This window comes from Ceratotherium simum, chromosome 19 (assembly GCF_057802395.1).
Source record: "Ceratotherium simum simum isolate JZ-2026a chromosome 19, ASM5780239v1, whole genome shotgun sequence".
Lineage (NCBI taxonomy): Eukaryota > Metazoa > Chordata > Mammalia > Perissodactyla > Rhinocerotidae > Ceratotherium > Ceratotherium simum.
Window position 1 is genome coordinate 8,137,815 of NC_141918.1, and position 19,598 is coordinate 8,157,412.

The following is a 19,598-nucleotide window of genomic DNA, read 5'->3' on the forward strand; positions in this document are numbered from 1 at the left end:
CAAAGTATAATTTTTCACTGATGCTTCAGAATTTTGCATCATATCTAAATTCTTTCATTTAAACATAATACCAAGCATGTCTATTCACCTCCATGGCCTAAACGTCCTCCAAGACTAGGAAAGTAATCAAGTTTTTAAAATCTATTACCAATTATTATATTATTTTCTCCTTATAGATGGTTAAAAAAATTTTCTTTTAGTTAACTGAAACTTCCAGTTTATCAAAATTTTACTGCAGTTACCTAAACTGTGTAATGACATTTCAATTACCAAGCATGTCTGTTCATCTCCATGGCCTAACCGTCCTCCAAGACCATGACCACAGGTATAAACCTGCCCTTTCTGAGACAGAAACACTGAGTGAAATTTACAAAGCACCACCTAAAGGAAAACAAGAGAATATTATTAAATTTTTCTGAATAAAATATCCTTTATTTTATAAAAAAGAAATAACTGAATATTACTAATTGTTTAAGCTATATGATATATACATGGGGATTCATTATACTGTTCTCTCTACTTTGCATGTTTAAAGTTTTCTGTAATAAAAATTAAAACTATATATGCTTTACTTTAAAAGTATATCTAAAAACACTGACTATGGGAAAAAGAACAAAGAAGGAATTAAGCATGTGTTACCACAGAAGAGTCTAAACAAAGGAAAATGCAAATCTTAAGTCTTAAACTGCAAAACGTAGTAGCCAGTTGTTTTCCAATTTCATAAAATCCAAACAGCAAGAATTGAGCAGAGTGCAATATGAAGCATAAAGATTAAAAATAGTGATATACGTTATTAAAGAAAATAGCGGAAATGCCTTAAGAATATTTTTTAAAACAATAACATCACTTATTCATGGGGAGGAGGGTAGACAGTATGTCCTTTTTATACCTCTGATTTTATGTAATATATCTTTAATATCATTATATGGGTTTAAATAACTTTATATTTATTTTCAAGTTTTTCTCTCTTCCCCACTTCCTTTCTTATCGGCCTCCTTCCCAACATACTCCTTGCCTTCTGATACACATATACTCTTACCAGAAGACAAAGGTACTGAAATGGTTGACTGCATCAGCAGAAGGCAATAACAGGAAACCAACACCAGTTTTAAACATGCATATATTTATATACCTAACCCCCAGGCCACATTTTGCTATTTTTCAATGCATCTAATATTCAATATATCATTTTACCCTAGTACTATTTAAAAATCCTTTTCTCTTACTTCTAAAAATTATTTGCATTTATATTTCTTATACCATCTACAAATATTTCTAACTTAGGATATAAAAAGATGATTAAGAAATAAAGAAATCCTAGAATTATTTTCCAGAAAGTCAAAGTCCGTTGGAAAATAAGACAGTTATAAGCTGAATTGCAAGCTCTATTTATACATATCCTTAAACCACTTGCCAAGTTCTGTAAATACATGTGCCTATCCTAAGTAATGCAAGAAGGCATTATCGCATTTAGTTGTACCACAAATACCTGAAAAGTCTAAAAATAAAACTCAAGATTATATTCTAATTTGTAATACAAAGTAAGAATCTGTAAGGGAAAAATCATTTTGTAAAACCAGAAATAATACATTTTGTTCAATTTTATATTCAATATTAAAATGCCATTTTACAATTTCTGACTTCTACTATAAAACAACCAATTCCAGAGTTTAAGTCCTCCAACTTTAAAACCTCTGAATTTTTTAAGGAGATAATTGATCACGGATTTTCATCTTAATTCTTGGGAATATATTATGCTAATATTAATAATCTCTGTCCTATAGTAGTTAATTCATTTGGTACTATACTACAGAATCAGCCCTTTTTCAGTGACTAATAGGGCTCTCTATATAATTGGTGCTCAGTAAATATTCCCATTAACTTGCCTCCTCTTTTCTGACTGAAATTTACACTGCTTTCTTTCCTCAAACCTGTCCATAGTGCTAGCTTCAACCCTCATTCTGTGGTACATAAAATCCCTTACATCCTTAATCTCTTCACAAAATACACTCACTTCCTTGCCTTAACTGAAACGTAGCTTTCTCTTTGAGGGTACTCTTTCATCCATAACCCTACCGAGTAAAATATGCTCAGATCTTCTACAGCACATGTATCTTAGAATCTGAAGGTACAATCAGCCACCATTTATTCCTTCACTCTTGTGTAAAAATCCTTGCTCCTGAAAAATGTCTATAAAATGGTAGAATATCATTTTAAGGAGGATTCTGAGGACCTGTTCAAGCTCAGTTTAAAACACACATACAGAGAAAAAAAGAGAGAGTAAGCAAGCGAGTGCGTGAGCATGCTGTGATTGATTAGCAATATCTACCAAAGGCTCTGGACTAGGTGAGGGTGGGTGCAACACATATATTTGCCACTCCTGCTCTAACTGCTTACCATATTGCTCATCTCCCTCACATTTACTAGAGACTCTGATACCAGGCTTATAAATCCTGTCCATCCCAAGTCCCTTCATTATCTTAAGTTCCTTCCAGGTCTACGTAAATGGCCCACCAGACTCCTGGCTTTCATACCACTCTCTACTCCCTACTTCTCTATCACTCTTCATTCCCATATGGGCTCTTGTTCCTGGCCTCTCAAAATTTAATATTCTTCAGAGTTTAACTCTTCTATTTCACTTTTTAAACACTGCTAGTTGTGATCCATTAGTAATGACTTTTGGTGGGAAAAACAGTGTTCTACAAGGCCCTAAATACGGTGGCCATATAATTTATCATCCAAATATTTTGGAAATGAAAGGTGATGATATTAACCATTACACCAGGAAAATAAAGAGACAAAGATGAACTCAGTAGACATATTCTGAGGTATAATCCTCAGGATTCACAAACTGAGATTTATAGCTTTAAAAATTAAGTAGAGAAAATTTACAGGTGGCAAAAATAACACTTCAGACATGTTAAATTTAAACACTTTGAAAGAATGTCCAGGGTACAACTGAAATGAAGCTCAAGAGAAAGGCTGAGATTAGGGATATAAATTACACACACACACACACACACACAGTGTTACAGAGAAAGATGAGTATGTCAATAGCAGCAAAATTCATGGTAGTAGAAGATATCACCCAGTATAATGATAAAAGACTAAAGACCAAACCTTTACAATTATATAAATTAAAATTTTACAATTACTTATATTTAACTCAGGCATACTTACCGAAAACTAAGAACACTGAATTTCAACAACAAATTCACTTGAGAAACAACCTGAAGAACTCCAATTTTTGTTAAATTGAAACTAAAGCTAGAAAATCAACAGAAGCTCTACCTTTTAAAAATTAAATTAATATCTGTATAGTGCTTTCTAATTTCTAACACTGCTTGCACAAACATCTCATATTTTTACGGTATTTTACACAACCCAAATATGATTAAGGCTAACAAAATCTAAAATAGAATTAGAAAAGTTCTGTTGATCAATTTCTTCATTCAAATATGTTATTGTACCTTCAACAAAGTTAACATAATCCAAATGAAAAGATGAGCTATCAAATACAAAAGTTCTTTTTAATCTCTAAAAGTACTCAGATTGCACTTCAAAATACCTGCTTGATATAAACCCCACTCCTGGAGAACAGATCCACCAACTCTGGATGATGTTTGCTATTCTGGCTTCCATGACCCAGGGTGAAATTTGTATTATCTCCCCAAGTGTAGACATCTGTAGGATCTAAAATGAAAATTCGTTTTTATATTCTTTTATATTTTAAAACAAATATCAGTTTAGGTCAATTATAGATCTACTGTACTAATTAGTTTACCTCAAACATAACTCTTTACAGGAACTAATTTAACTACCATATTTAGAAAGATAATGCCAACACTCTTGTGAAGAATTAATACACAGAAACCTCATTAAATTGGAGTCAGGAGACCAAAAGGGGGAGCTCTCCTAGCCTACCTCTACAGCAGAGCCAAACAGTAAGAAGAAAGACTCCTCTTCTTGACTGGCAAGAAGCTCAGCCAATGAGAGACTGTCACAACTCAGCCAATGAAAATTCTTTGTTTACAATAGCCCTCCCAACTTTCTCTTCCCCTGTATAAAAGTTTCTCCTCCCTTTGTTGTGGGGGCTTGTCATGGCTGCAGAGCCCAAATTGCAATTCCTTACTGATCCCAAATAAACCCATTTTTGTGGGAGAAATAACTGGCCGTCTATTTAAGGTCAACATTTTGGTGGCCCTTCCAGGGATCCAGAAAAGACCCCTAACAACTCCAAGGCTGGTGAGCAAAACACATGCAGTACCCACAACAAAGCCCATTGAGCTCGCTATTTTTGTCACCAACACTGGAGTTTAAGGGTTAAGTCTTTCTCCTGAATCCAAGCTTCTGTGCTCTTTGCATTTTGAAGCTCTCCAGGCTTTATTCACTATCTGTTTTAAGGCTTCATCCTTTTCTGGTTAAGGCCTTGTTTGTCTGCAAGTACTCAGGTGGCACTTCAGCCTGATTCTTTGAACTGTGCTAGCCTTTGGTCTGATTCCTTTTGGAACCAGACTGTTTCTACTGAAACTGTGCTAGCTTTTGGTTGGACCTCTGGACTGTTTCATTGGAACTGTGCGGGTCCAGCCTTTGGCCTGACTTCCACGGGAGCAGACTGTTTCCTGGAACTATACTGATCAACCTTCGATGCTCCTTACTGAAATAGGACTGTTCTATTGGAACTGGCTGGTATTAAGCATACAGGCAGGCTGTTTGAGCTGTTGAAGCTGTTTTGAGTTGCACGCTGTTTAAGCTGTTCGAGCTGTTTAGGCTATTTGAGAATTATTCCTTTGCTCTTAGAAAAAATCTCTAAGAAATGGAATCTCAGTTATCTAAATATTTTGAGGGTGCCCTCACCTACAAGGACCCCAGCTGACTTTCTGTTTAAAAACCAAGGTCATTCCCGATGCGCATTTCTAATTAAATGGACGGATTAACCAAAAGTAATTTAGAATATCATGGCAATTGTGGGGAACTTTTGAACTCCCCAAACATACTTTTCTTAAAACCGAATTGGACAACCATAGCTCTGTAATTTCCAAAACTGAATGGAACGCCTATTTCGACTGGTATTTTGAGGCTTCCAAATGTTATCAAGAGTCTAAAATTGCTTCTCTGAAAAGTAAAATTTTAAGATTAATTGAGGCAAACAAACGATTAAATAAACGTAAATGGCTTCTGAAGCTCATGTTCCTCTTCGCCAGCTTCTTAGTCTCAGGCTCAGCATCTGGCACCGTCATGTTCCTCTCTCTCAGCTCCTCATGCTCAGGCCCCACCTCTAGCACCATCTTCCTCCTTCCCTTCTATACAGCCTACACCTCCTCTATACTCTCAGTTCCCTCATACTAACTCTCTTGCCGAACTTCCTCCTTTTCCCTGAAACTTTCCCCACTCCTTCTTCCTCTGAACCTATCAGAACCTGTCCCTTTAAAATTAAGCCTTCTGAGAACCAAAGGCTAAACCCTTAATTTCTTATATTCCCTGGACTAAAGCTGAACTTTCAGCCATAGCCGAAGATTTTCCCAAAGAAATCGAAGATCCTCACAGATTTGCTGAAGAATTTAATATAGTCATTCAAACACATCAACCTGGTTTCTGACTTGTATCAGCTAGTTCATATGCTTGTCAGTGAAGGCCAGGCGCAGCATGGGATGAAAACGGCTAATTGGGAAAATCCTGAAAGGTCTCCAGAATTACAACCGTGAGACCAACCCACGGACCCATTGTATGATCAGGCTCAGGCAATCGCTAGACAACTTCATCAGCTATTCCTAGGGCTTTCCCAAAGCCTGTTGATTGGAACAAAAGTCAGCTTGTACACAAGGACCCTATGAACCTGTTCATGACTATTACAATCTACTTCAGATTGTTTTTAAAGAAAATTCTGGTCTTCCTTCAGATGTTGATTCCACCCAGGTAGCTTTTAACTCCATGTTTATTAATGGGCTGAACCAGGACCTTTCCCTTCTAGCAAAAAGGACCAGGATAAAATGGAAAACTATATCCACCCCAGATTTAGTTAATCTGGCAAACCAACTCTCTCGCATTCTAGACAAGTCACCTAAAAGAAAGACTGCTAAAATTCTTAATCTTCACTCTAGCAAATGAAGGCCCCTAAACGAAACACAAATCCTCCTAGTTTCTGCTATTATTGCAAAGAGCCAGGACACTGGAGAAGAGACTGTAACAAATTTAGGCACTTCAAGCACCCTGAGCCCTCTAACCAGCCTTACCAAATGTCCTCCAAATTCTCAATGATGGGGCTCTGAGAAACTACAGTGGCTTTACCCAATCCTTCCTCTTAGCTTGGAGAAACATTTATCTAGATTGGAGATAAATCTTTTTCTGTCCTAATTGACACCAGAGCCACACACATAGTGCTCAACCCCACTACTATAAAGCAGTTCCTACTTCAAAGTACTAAAACAGTTGAAATAGTGGGGATTTCTAATAAATCTCAAAAAGTTCCTGTCTCTGAACCTATTCCCTTTTGTTTATGCCCTTTCAGAGAGAGACACCCTTTTGTCCTTAGTCCCTCTGCCCCTATTCATTTATTAGGCCAAGACTTCTTAGAAAAGTATCATGCCTGAATTTCTTTCTCCTGAAAGGGAAAATAATTCTAGAATTTGACAGCAGCCATCAAAACAATCAATCACATGAATTAAATGACCTTTTGACATCTTTTATTTGCTCTGTCTGACGGTACTAGAGCTGATTCTCTAAACACTGATCATTTGTCCCTACTGAATCAGCTACCACCTCACCTTCCTTATGGGCAAAATCTTCAACTGATATTGGTAAAATTCACAGCACACCTCTCATCAAGATTCAAATACGGGGCTAGCCCGGTGGTGCAGCAGTTAACTGTGCATGCTCCACTTTGCCAGCCCGGGGTTCGCCAGTTCGGATCCTGGGCACACACCAAAGCACCACTTGTCAGGCCATGCTGTGGCAGCGTCCCACATAAAGCAGAGGAAGATGGGCACCAATGTTAGCTCGGGGCCAATCTTCCTCAGCAAAAAAAAAAAAAAAAAAAAAGAGGAGGATTGGCATCGGATGTTAGCTCAGGGCTGACCTTCCTCACAAAAAAAAAAAAAAAAAAAAGATTCAAATAGACCCCAGAGAGATTCAAAACCTCTCCCCAGAATTAATCAATACCTTGTAAGTAAAGAAGCCCTTCAAGGTAGAAAGCCCATAATAGAGGACTACAAAGCTCAAGGCCTCATCATCCCTTGTACTAGTCCCTGAAACATTCTTGTTTTACCTGTAAGAGAACCCAAGGGCCAAGAGCAGAGGTTTGTACAGGACCTCCAAGCAATAAACAACATTGTTATCCCTCAACACCCTGTTCGTTCTTAACCCTCATACACTGCTAATGTCCATTCCCACTAGAAGCAAATTCTTCACTGTAATTGATTTATGAAGTGCTTTCTTTAGCATTCCAGTTAATGAAGCTGGTCAATACCTTTCTGCCTTCACTTGGGAAAGAAAACAATTCACCTGAACAGTGATGCCCCAGGGTTTTACTGAGAGCCCTACTTATTTTTCACAAATCCTGAAGGCTGATCTGGATGATATAAAGTTCCCTAGGGGGTCTACTTTGTTGCAACCTGTGGACAATTTGCTTCTTTGCTCTCCTTCCCAAATCTCCTTACAGAAAGACAACATCCATTTGTTAAAGCTTTTAGCCTTAAAGGGACATAAGGTCACCAAAGAGAATTAAAGTTTGCCCAAACCCGCGTTCGATATTTAGGGGATCTGATATCACAACAAGGGCTACACGGAGATCCAGACGGGCTTCATGGTATCTTAAGTTCCCCAAAACCCAAAACTAAGTGCCAACTGCGAGGTTTTCTCAGGCTCACTGGTTATTGCCGAAATTGGATTCCAAATTTGTCTCTTATGGCCAAACCTCTATGTTTTACTAAAGAACAATAACCCCAACCCAACTTTATGGGAAGAACCAGATAACATAGCCTTTAAGGCCTTAAAGGAGAGTTTGATGAATCCACCTGCCCTTGGACATGCCAATTGTGGGATTCCCTTTTTCCTTTTTGTATATGAAAGGGAAAAGAATGCCTTTAGGGTACTAATCCAAAAACATAGGGACCACCATTGACCAACTGGACCCTGGGGCACAGGGATACTCCCTTGCCTTAGAGCCATTACTTCCACTGCCTTTTTGGTTAAGGCCACAGAGAAAATCATTATGGGATCCCCTTTAACCATTTTTGCACCCCATGCAGAGGAAGCCCTCCTGAATTATCATCATACTCAATATATTTCAGCCAGCCACATCACCTCCTATGAAATCCTTTTGTGAACTGCTCCTCATATAACTCTTTTACATTGTAATAACCTTAACCCTGCTACTCTTCTCCCCTCCGTTACCTACGAAGTCCCTCATGACTGCTTAACATTGAGAGATCACCTCCTGACTCCTCATAATGATCTGCAGGAAACTCCTTTGGGTAATGCATCTTTCACGGTTCACTGATGGTTCGTATGTAAAAAGTGAGTGACCACGGCAAATACTGTGCTGGGTGTGCTATTACAACTCCTCTTGATATCACTGAGGCAGCCCTTTTACCTATGGCTACTTCGGCCCAACAGGCTAAACTATACACTCTTACACTTGTACTTTAGCCAAGGGCAAAACTACCAATATTTATACTGATAGTAGATATGCTTTAGGAGTAGCTCATGATTTTTGAATACTGTGGCAGGAACGTGACTTCCTTACTTCCAGCAGAAATAAAATTAAAAATGGCCCCTATGTTCAGGAATTATTGGATGCTATACTTTTATCTGCTGCTTTAGCTATTACTAAGATTCTGGGGCATTCTAAACCTGACTCTCTGGAAGCTACAGAAAATCACCTTGCTGACATTTCCACAAGGAATGCAGCACTTAAAGGAACCAACAACAGCCAAGCCTCTGTCATGCTCCAAAGGGATATTTCTCCAAATGATAACTTAGAAAAACTGACTAGGGAAGCCCAACAATTGGCCTCAGAAGAGGAAAAACAAGATTGGAAATTCAATAATTGTTGGGTTCATAAAAAAAGAAAAAGCTCTGGTTAGGACCAAATAACAACCCAGTCCTACCAAAGACTCTAAAATTCCCACTCCTAACCACTGTACATGCATTTTTAATCTACTGAAAAAATGGTAACATTCATGTATCAATACTGGTGGGGAAATATTAACAAGGCCACAAAAAGGACCTACCTCACTTGTCCAAAATACGATCCAGGGAAGCCTGTTTGTAGTGCTCCCAAACATTTTAAACTGCCTAATGGACCATTTGAGGTTTGGCAAATGGATTTCATACAACTTCCCCTGTCTCATGGATAAAAATATGTTTTAGTCACGGTTTGTATGTTTTCTCGCTCAACTGAAGCCTTCCCTTGCAGACAGTCTACTGCCTCTCTGTGGCTAAAGTCCCTTTGGAAAGGATTATCCCTACCTAGGGAACTCCTCTCAAACTTTATAGTAATCAAAGAACCCATTTGACTGGTCAGGTACTTTGACAAGTCTACACTGTTTGGCCAGTTTTGCAACATTTTCACTGTGCTTACCACCCTCAATCCTCTGGTTAGTCTAATACACTAATGGCATTATTAAGACTCAATTGGCAAAATTTCTAGAGACCCTTCAAATACCTTGACCAAAATCATTACCGTTGGTCCTTCTAAATCTTAGATCCACTCCCTTTGGAACTCATAAATTCTCACCCTTTGAGACAGTCACAGGATGCCCAATGCACTTGACTTCTGCCTCTTTTGATCCACAGCTGATAAAAGGAGATATATTCCAATATTGCAAAGGCCTAACTGCTTCTATTAAAAATAACCATGTTTTGGGGCCGGCCCGGTGACGTAGTGATTAAGTTCACACATTCCGCTTTGGCGGCCCAGGGTCCGCCGGTTCGGATCCTGGGCATGGACCTACTCACCGCTCATAAAGCCATGCTGAGGCAGCGTCCCACACAGAACTAGAAGGACCTACAACTAGGATATACAACTATGTACTGGGGCTTTGGGGAGAAAAAAGAGAAAGAGGAAGACTGGCAACAGATGTTAGCTCAGGGCCAATCTTCCTCAAAAAATAAATAAATAAATAACCATGTTTTGAGCCAGCGATTGCCTAGTGATTAAAAGTTCGGCACGTCCCGCTTCGGCAGCCCAGGTTCGGTTTCCGGGTGCAGAACCACACCACTCGACTGTCGGTAGCCATGCTGTGCCCGCAGCATACATAGAAGAACTAGAAGGACTTACAACTAGAATATACTACTATGTTTTGGGGCTTTGGGGAAGGGGAAAAAAAAGAGAGAGGAAGATTGGCAACAGATGTTAGCTTCGGGCAAATCTTTCCCAGTAAAAAAATAAAATAAAAAATAAATAAAAGAAGGAGTTATTTGTTAACAAAAATTTTTTTAAAAAACCCATGTTTTGGTAGAGCAGTCTTTTCACAGTGCACTCCAGGGAGACGAAGACCTTAAGCATCACACTTTGGAACCTGGAGATTTTGTCTATGGAAAAGACAACTCCAGCAGGACTCTTGAACCTTGCTGAAAATGCCCCTATCAGATACTGTTAACTAACTCTTGTGCAACAAAACCCTGGGGAGTAGTGTCTTGGATTCATGTGACACACCTAAAGAAAGCACCAAACCCTGGCTGGACATGCACATCATCTGGTGACCTGAAAGTAAAGATTTCCCGGAACTGAAGCAGACAACATCTGATGAAACAGCTTTCCTAAGCTATTGAGACCAGGCCTATTGGAAGTTTGTCTGCCAAACCTGTGATGATGACATAATACCTCAGATGATCTCTAATGCCTATGATCTTGATAACAAATGGACTTGAGATAAAAAGTGCTGAGAGTTCTCCCTCCTACCACTCCCTGTTACTCAAATGTGGCCACAATAGGTTTCCAATCTATGCACTTGCCCTCCAATGTGGGGCGTGACACTCAGGAAATGTCCTTCCTGGCATCGAGGGACAAAAGGCTGCTGAAACTGAAAAAACCTGACTCTTGATCAGCGATGCTTTCAGAGAAAGATCTTGATCAAAAGGGGAAAATGTGAAAATTAATAAACAGAAACTTTGATAAACTGGAGTCAGGAAGCCAAAAGGAGTAGACCTCATGCCCTAAGTCAACTGCAGAGCCCAAAAGGAAGAAAGACTTCCTCTTCGTGACTGGCAAGAAGCTTGGGCAATGAGAGACTGTCACAACTCAGCCCATGAAAAGTCACTATGCCTCAAACTCTTTGTTTACAAATGCCCTCCCAAATTCCTCTTCCCTTCTATAAAAGTTTCTCCTCCTGTTGTGGGGGACTCACAACTGGCTTGCCATGGTTGCAGACCCAAACTGCAATTCTTTACTAATCTCGAATAAACCCATTTTTGCTGGGGAAATAACTGGCTGTCTATTTGTTTAAGGTCAATGCTCTCTTTTAAATTATGAATCTATTAATATATTAAATAATTCTAGGAACAGAAATCAGAAAATCCAAATTAGCACCTGTCTCAATATAAGCAATCTAACATTTGTCCCTTGTTTCTTTAGCAGCTAAAGTTTAACCGCCAAATGAGTAAAATACCACCTGCCATATCCACTCAGTATTCATAAAAATAATATATAGTTATTTAAATATAAGACGTTATTAATACATACATATAAAAGTTCTAAATGAAGCAAATGTGATATTAGTTACTGTTCCTGTAGAAACATTAACTTTCAATAGTTTGCTCTTGATAGATGCAAAATCACACTAGTGATTAGGGTAATAACTATTAAACTGGGATAAAACTTAATCACGGCTAAGTCTATGTCATAAATCTTTATTCTTATTTTGGAAGGCTTATAAAGTTCTTGAATGGAATTATAACTGTAATCTGCAATATAGTGTCCAAATTAGAAATAAAAATGAGGAATGTGTCCTTACTTAGCTTGCTCCTAGGAAAACGCAAATTATAGAGTGTCCCCATTTAAATCTCTTCTCTTTTTTCACCAATTTCCATTTCCAAAGTCCAAAGGACAAACAAATTGGAGGGATAAGTGAAATTAGAGGATATGTGTGGGTAGAAGAATCTCTCCCTTTATCCCTCTACCTCAAATGCTGATGTTACTTTCTGGATGCACATTAATTACTTTACAGTAGTTACAATTCTAACTGCCTTCCCACTTTAGGCTGTGTTTCTACTCTTATAGACATAATACAGATTAAAATTGAAAAATGCAAAATAAATCGAAGTGTTCTGAATAGAAAACCAAAATTATAACCAACATATACCAAAGTAAAAGTTCTTTGCAGATATCCACACACAAATAAATTTTCTCAGGTATTTTAATAAGAATAAAATTTCATTAAAATTTTCTAAGCTGTACCTTAATGGAATATATTTGTGGAATTTTCTTACCAGTATTTTTGAATACTACATGAGTTGGTCTATCCTTCATTACAAGATCCAAAGCTGACAAGCCTTCTTTATCTTGAATATACAGACTAACACCATGCTAAAAAAAAAAAAAGAAAAAACACGTATGTGTGTATATATATATATTTTAACCATATATCTATAATCAATAATTTCTTATATATCAAAAAATCAGATGATCAAGCCCATAAATACATTAAAAAAAATAAACATTTAATAACAATTATCTCCTATGCTCACACACATTCTTTTCTCACACACAGAAGAGAAAATTAAGAAAAACCAAATATCCTCTTGGTGGAATAAGGAGAAGGACCAGAAAATATGAGAAAATAAAATAAATAACATTTAAAATCAAAATGAACTAGGTGTGGAAGTTCTCCATGGTAAGGCAAGTCTGGTTGCCTAGAAGGCCCTAGCTCTGGGCCTGTGTCTATGTGTGCATGTGCACACACGTGCACACTTTGTACTTAAAGAGCCATACTCCATGTCCAGGTAACGGCTGTAAAGATCTCAAGGCAATGGTAGAACAAAACTTACATTAGGACTTACTGTTTATGAATATAACGTGATCACCTATACCCCATCCCTTTTTGCCTTGAATTTTATATCTTTTATTGACATTAACACAATTATATTCTTTTATTTATATTTGTGATACATATTTTTTCATCTTTCTACGTAAATTTTTATAGCATTGTTTAATTATGGCCTCTTATAAATCACGTATAGTGAGACTGTATCTAAAAAAAAAGTCTAAGAATGTGCATATGTCTATTTTAAGGATGAATTTAAAGTAATCTGTAGTTTTATATCTCCACAATTCAAATTCAAACATGAAACAGAACATTTTCTGTCCCACTTATTTAAGGCACACCCTACCCCTACCACCACATTTTTTGTCTTTTAAAATATAATGGGGGGCAGGGGTAGACAGAAAGCAATATTCAATTCATATTATTGTTACTTCATCAAAGTTTTTTAAATGTAAAATGTACTCCTTTTCAAGAATAACTTGTAGTATTTGCTGATAGTTTAATAGGACATTCAACAATTACTTAGACTTATCTCTATTTTAACTGGAGCAAATCATCACTTCCTGTCTAGATACACATTTTACCTGAGTAGTTACAGGCTGAGATGAACCACAAAGTTTTAAATTCTAACTGTGGTATGCTGGAATACCCTGGTTTGGGTTACTTAGGAAAGAGAAATCTCTTACCTTGTAACAATGGATTCCTAATAAACTAAAATCAATTCTAACTTCATTGTGTTCCAGATGGTTATAATACTTGATTTCACAAGGATTGTCAAAGAACAAAAAATGCTCAAGTTAGTGAGCTAACAAGCAAACTCAAAATCAGAAGTGATCTAAGATTTTAATAAATTTAAAATTCTATGTAGCCTACTACTTTTAAAAAGTTAGATATAATAAATCCATGTGGGAAGACCTGAACTTGGCCTTTATAAGAGTAAGAAGGGCAGATTTCAGGGCAGAGTGTTCCAAGCTATGAATTTGACAAATGGGATCCCAGAAACTTAGATCCCTGGAGAGTTTATGTTGCCAGTTTTATAAATTTGTCCTAAACTTTATATATACCAACCAGACCCTAGTAAGACTACATACATTTGCATTACCTAAGTAGCCCCAACTCCATAAAGGACTATGGACATTTTTTTGCCTTTAGAGCTCCCTAGATATGGTGGGCTCTGACACTTTCTAATATGCTCATCTTAAACTCTAAAGGTAGTAGGACCAGTGTGTAGTCTATATGTAAAGATCAACTCTTTACATATCCCAAAACAGCAGGTAAATTCATTAGCTTAAAAATAGCATCTAAGCATATACCAGGCTTATAAGCCTGAGCATTTCATGCCAACACTCTACAACAAGGAGCAGATGGACTTTAGACAGCTATTCCACTAAAAACCATTGGTAATACTATTGGAGATGTCTTTCCGAAAATACAGAGAACTGTTTTTATTTGTTTTGTCTACTCCAAAAGCAAAGCATAAGATAAAGACTGGCATACAGGTAATCTCCTTGGGAAGAGATTCCAAAGAGCAGTAGTGAGGGAGCAGGAGAGTAAATCAAGAACGGAGGAAAAACAAATACAAGGATGTGTTATCGAGTAGGCCACTGCTAAGGAAGCTTGTGCGTGATCCTGCCAGGATATTCTGGGAACCTTATAAAATAAATCACAGAATAATTGTCCAGTCAAGGGATAAAAGGGGGAAGTATTTACCACTGGTTCCCATTCTTCATTAACCAAGAGTTGCTCTATAGGGGATTTAACTCTCCTGTACTTTTGGCTGCTCACGCATAAGTGCCAAGCCCTAGGGCATAAAATAAGAGGCATGCAGTACATACTAGAAACAAGGTGCAGATTACACTTACACAAAGCTGCTAGAAGCCTGTGCACAACTGGTCGCCACAGCTGTGGCTGGAATAAGAGATGAGGCCAAGATAACATAAAGCATCTGATGCTCTAATCTTTCCAAACTCGTTAAGAGCTAAGTTGAATGAGTTTAATATGGCTCTCTGGCTACTGCTGCTCATATACTGCCAAAAAAGTCAGGAACAAAAGCTTGAGACTACATAATTTCCAGTGGGGTAAAATAGGAATGTATTCTACTCTCCTTCTTTCAAGCCTAGTCTTTAAAGTTTTGATAGTACTTTTGGATAAACTGACTAGGTGCCCTCCTACTAGAGAAAACAGAAAAATAAGCATTTTATATTCAAATGACATGGTTTTAACATCAAAAACTAGGAAGAGTTTTAATAAACGAGTGGTCCTGCTATCTAATTATCTCCGGGAATGGTGGGGGGGACAGGTGGCGGTGGGACTTCAGATCAGTTATTCTATTTAGTTTATAGTTATTCTACTTTAGTTTGAGGAGATTTGTTTATTGTTTATAATTTGACAGATAACTGCATTATTTTGGTTTGTGACCTGGTTCTCTATTCTGTCAGGTATCTGATATCCCTCTAATAGCTTTTGCTTAGGTTACCGAAGTTGGCTTGTGTTGCATGAAAAAAGAACTCTAATACACCAATATTTATTAAGCACTTTCCTATTTGTTTATTTAATTATTTGGTTTTGGTCTACCTCCTACTAGAATAAAAACTCAAACAAAAAAAAGATTCTGTCTGTCTTGCTCATTACAATACTCCTAGCACCTAGATTACTGCCTAGCACATATCAGGCACTCAAAAATTTGTTCCAAATACTTTACGAATAGTATATTATTTCATCCACACAACTGTATGATTCAGTTAATTCTATTTACAAATGGGGAAAATGAAAGCAAGTTCTTCCCGAATAGTAATGTAAGTAAACCAGTATTAAAAAACAATGGTAAAGCGATAATAGATAGAGCAGGAACCTACAAGCATAATCAGTCTTTGCCAGCCATGCATACTGTCATGCAATCAAGGAGCCAGAGAAAACCTGCATAAGATATGCTGTCTCTACTCTAGCTTTTGGTAGACAACAAGTTTCTGCTAAGGTTTTTTATCTTTAGCTATTGAGAATTGATAGTATAGGTGTATATTTATTGAATATTTTGGCACTTAATTAAAAAATTTTATAGCTATAAAGTTTTTATCAAATGCAATTCATTTAAAATATGTATTTGTGTATGGTCTCTTCCTGCCAATCCATAATACCTTAAGTGCTACAGTTTTCATCAGAAGTGGAACTGACATGAACACCCCTATCACTGCAGCCCTTCCAATTACAGGAGTGTTGAAAGGCCAAAGGAAAGAAGGATGTACCAAACAAATGCAGATAGCTTATGACGCGAATACTAAACGGATAAAATTTTCTGTGGGAAAATTTTATCAGTGGAATGCATCCCCTGTTAGGTATCTATCATTGATTAGAAGGACTCCGATGATGATAAAAGACAGTCAAGCCAAGGGTAAGGCGGCCCAAGGCACAATTTCCTGGCTCCTCTTAGTCAAAGTGGTGAAATTGATTGAGGATTTCTAAAGCAAAATGAAACCCCAAAATAAGAGAAGGTCCAAAATTCAGGCCAGACCTTATTTCAAACTGAAGTCCCAAATCCTGAGACCTGAATGGAAACCCCTAGGATAGCAGAAAATCCAAGGACCTCTCAAGCTTGATAGGATTGCTAGCCATCCCATTTTCTGGCAGAAACTGGAAAAAAGCTAAGGTTTTAGAGGTGGGAAAGGGTAGGAGTAGAGCTGGTAGATGCTTTAACTCATGCTAACCAAGCTTTCTCTATAAAAAAGATTACAGTAAGGGAATTAAACCAATACCCAAAGCTTTCAGATTTAAGATGAACTAACAGTACTATTAACAAACTTAAGAAAAGCTTCACTGAAACTCCCTGAAAAAAAAAGAAGGTACTATTTTTATTCTTTTCATAGATGAAACCAAGGTTCAAGATTTAATTGTCCAAGATGACTCATTAAGTAGTAAACCTAGCTAGCTTAGTTCCAAAAAAGGATATTTTACATTAATATATATTGAAAATTATTCTGATCAGTAAATGTTACTATATAAAGACCACTATGTAAATAATTTTTTAAAAGTCAAAAATAGATGAAGACACCAAAGATAAGCTCCCTAATGTGACCACAAGTTCCTTGAAGACAGGACCATTTTGTTCTTCTCTGGGTCCTGCACAAACATGACAAAATGCCTATACAAAAGAATATTGTTCAATTTAAAATTCATGACTTCTAATAGTGAGTTTTTAATTTGTAATCATTAGTGAAATGACATTGGGGTATATCTCAAAACACTTCATTATTTGGCTATACAGTACAACAAACCTAGATTTAATCTACTTGACAGGAAATGAAATTTCAAATAAATCAAGCTGATTCTAATTATTAAATTTTTTTAGAACTATAAACACTTTATCCTAGCCAAACAAGAAATAAATATACCACTCAAAAACAGAGTCCCTAAGTTATGTATTTCAATAACTAGTGCCCTTTTAAAGTAGCTAACAATATAGTTACATAAAAGTAAACCATATTTCTTAAAAATACTTGAAGATACATAGTGCTGATTAAATGATAAAATGTCTAGGAGTTACTTCAAAATAATACGGGATGGAGAAAGTCAGTGGGGACATACATAACACAAAATTGGTCAATAGTTCATGATATACTGTAAACTTTGGTATATGTTTAAAATTTTACATCATAAAAAGTTTAAATAAAAAGGATATATGGGATGTGAATTCTAACAATAAGTTACAATAGTAAAAGATATCCAACAACTGTAAGAACAAACTCAAATCTTTTTTTGGAAAGTCAAGTGGGGTGTATGAAAAAGATTAAGAAAAACATATGCCAGGCCAAATAGTTTTAAATAAACAAATGACACTTACCTTCAATAGAGACCAAACACAATCAATATGTCCATAAAAAATGCTTCTGTGTAAAGCTGTCCATCCTGACTCCTTGTCTTTCACCAACAGATCCACTCCTTTCTCAATAAGCCAATCTAACACTCCTTTCTTTCCGCAAGAGGAAACAAGGTGGAGGGCATTTCTGCCAAAGGCATCCTTGATAGTTGCAGCATTGTAACAATGACTGGAGAGAAAGGCCTTAATTTGGTTTTCACTCCCCTTTGTTACCACAGAAAGGACATCCAATGCATGCTTCAGAGATTGACACTTGGATGTGCAGTCAGGGATGGAAGAATTCATCCTGATTGTTTTTATACTGTTTACTTCTTCAGAATAGTCAGTTAAGACTAATTTTAAAAAATGAAAAAGCCAGGACACAAAGATGGTAGTCAGAAAGATTTATAGAGAATAAATGGCCTGTTTAGGATTATAATTTAAATCCTCATGGCAATAGTATAAAACTATATATCTTTGTACAATTTATTTTGGCACTTAAATCAAAAAATTATAAATAGCTCTATAAAGTTTATATCAAATACAAGTTCTTTATGTTAAAAAAAAAACTTTCCACAGTTTATTAATTATTCCTGGAGTCAAGCACCAAGGGGGAGTGAGGAGGGGAACTCCCCCTCCACACTGTCTGATCCTTTTAAATATCCATAATTGCAAGGGTGACCTATAAAAGAAGGGGAAAGGAAGAGAAAACAAAAAACACAAAATTATCTCTCACTCTCCTCAAGCACTTTATAATGCAACTACCTCCATATTTAAGTTCCTACCTCAGAAAAAAAAAATGAGTCTATCAACTTTTCACCTTCACATCTACAGTTTTCTGTATCTACATCAGTTATCTTCACCTCTCTTTTTCCAGCCTCATGTTTAAGGTTAACCTCTGTGCCTGTACTCTGGAGTCCACCTCTTTCCTTCCAGAACCTTCACTGCTTCTCCCCCTGTATTTTTACACTCTACTAGCTATGTCCCCACAAGCTGTAAATACACTTAAATCTACCATCTTTATAGGAATCCCATCCCAAACCTTTACTCCTTAAAACTATATCATCATCATCATGACCACCATCCACCACCGCAACAACAATAACCAACACTCTCATCATTCAGTTTTCACTAAAAGCCAGGCACTGTGCTAACACTGTTCTTTCTGCCTGGAAAGTCCTTCACCATAGGAGGAAATGATAATCAAACAACAGATATCAAAACAACTAGATAGCTGTCTGGAAAAAAATAACTTTAGATACTTATTTTATAACTTACATCAATATAAATTCCAGATGGGTCAAAGACAAACATAAAAATGACACCAAGAAAGCACTAAATGAAAACATAGAAGACTCTATTTTATAATCTCAAAGCACAAAAGGCTTTTCTAAGTATGATCTGAAATCCAAAAGACATAAAATAAAAGATTAATAAATTCAATCAGTTTAAAACCTACACATACAAAAAATTTAAAGACAAAAAAGGAGAAAAATCTGGGGCCAGCCTAGTGGCATAGTGGTTGGGTTCGGGGGATGGGATCCTGGGCATGGACCTATGTGCCGCTTGTCGGGCCATGCTGTGGCAGACATCCCACATATAATGTAGAGGAAGATGGGCACGGATGTTAGCCCAGGGCCAATCTTCCTCAGGAAAAAGAGGAGGATTGGCAATGGAGGTTGGCTTGGGGCTAATCTTCCTCACCAAAAAAAAAAGGAGAAAAATCTTCCTTAATAAAGTCTCTACAAATTGTTAAAAGATCAACA

The 19,598-nt window shown here is 37.0% G+C and overlaps 1 protein-coding gene across 10 annotated transcripts in view; it reads right to left on the reverse strand.

Annotated features, from left to right (window-relative positions):
• Nucleotides 1-19,598, reverse strand: part of IBTK (inhibitor of Bruton tyrosine kinase) — a 129,669-nt gene that overhangs the window by 101,765 nt on the left and 8,306 nt on the right. For 8 of the 10 annotated variants that reach the window (XR_015555216.1, XM_087443818.1, XM_087443821.1 and 5 more), the window contains exons 2-5: nucleotides 17,818-18,514; nucleotides 12,430-12,526; nucleotides 3,569-3,693; nucleotides 271-381 (exon numbers count right to left, since the gene is read on the reverse strand). Coding sequence is in view for 8 of the 10 variants with exons in the window: in XM_087443818.1 (XP_087299944.1) it covers nucleotides 271-381; nucleotides 3,569-3,693; nucleotides 12,430-12,526; nucleotides 17,818-18,138 (654 nt within the window). In the remaining 2 variants the exon portion in view is untranslated. The other 2 variants (XM_087443819.1, XM_087443822.1) reach the window with 2 other exon arrangements.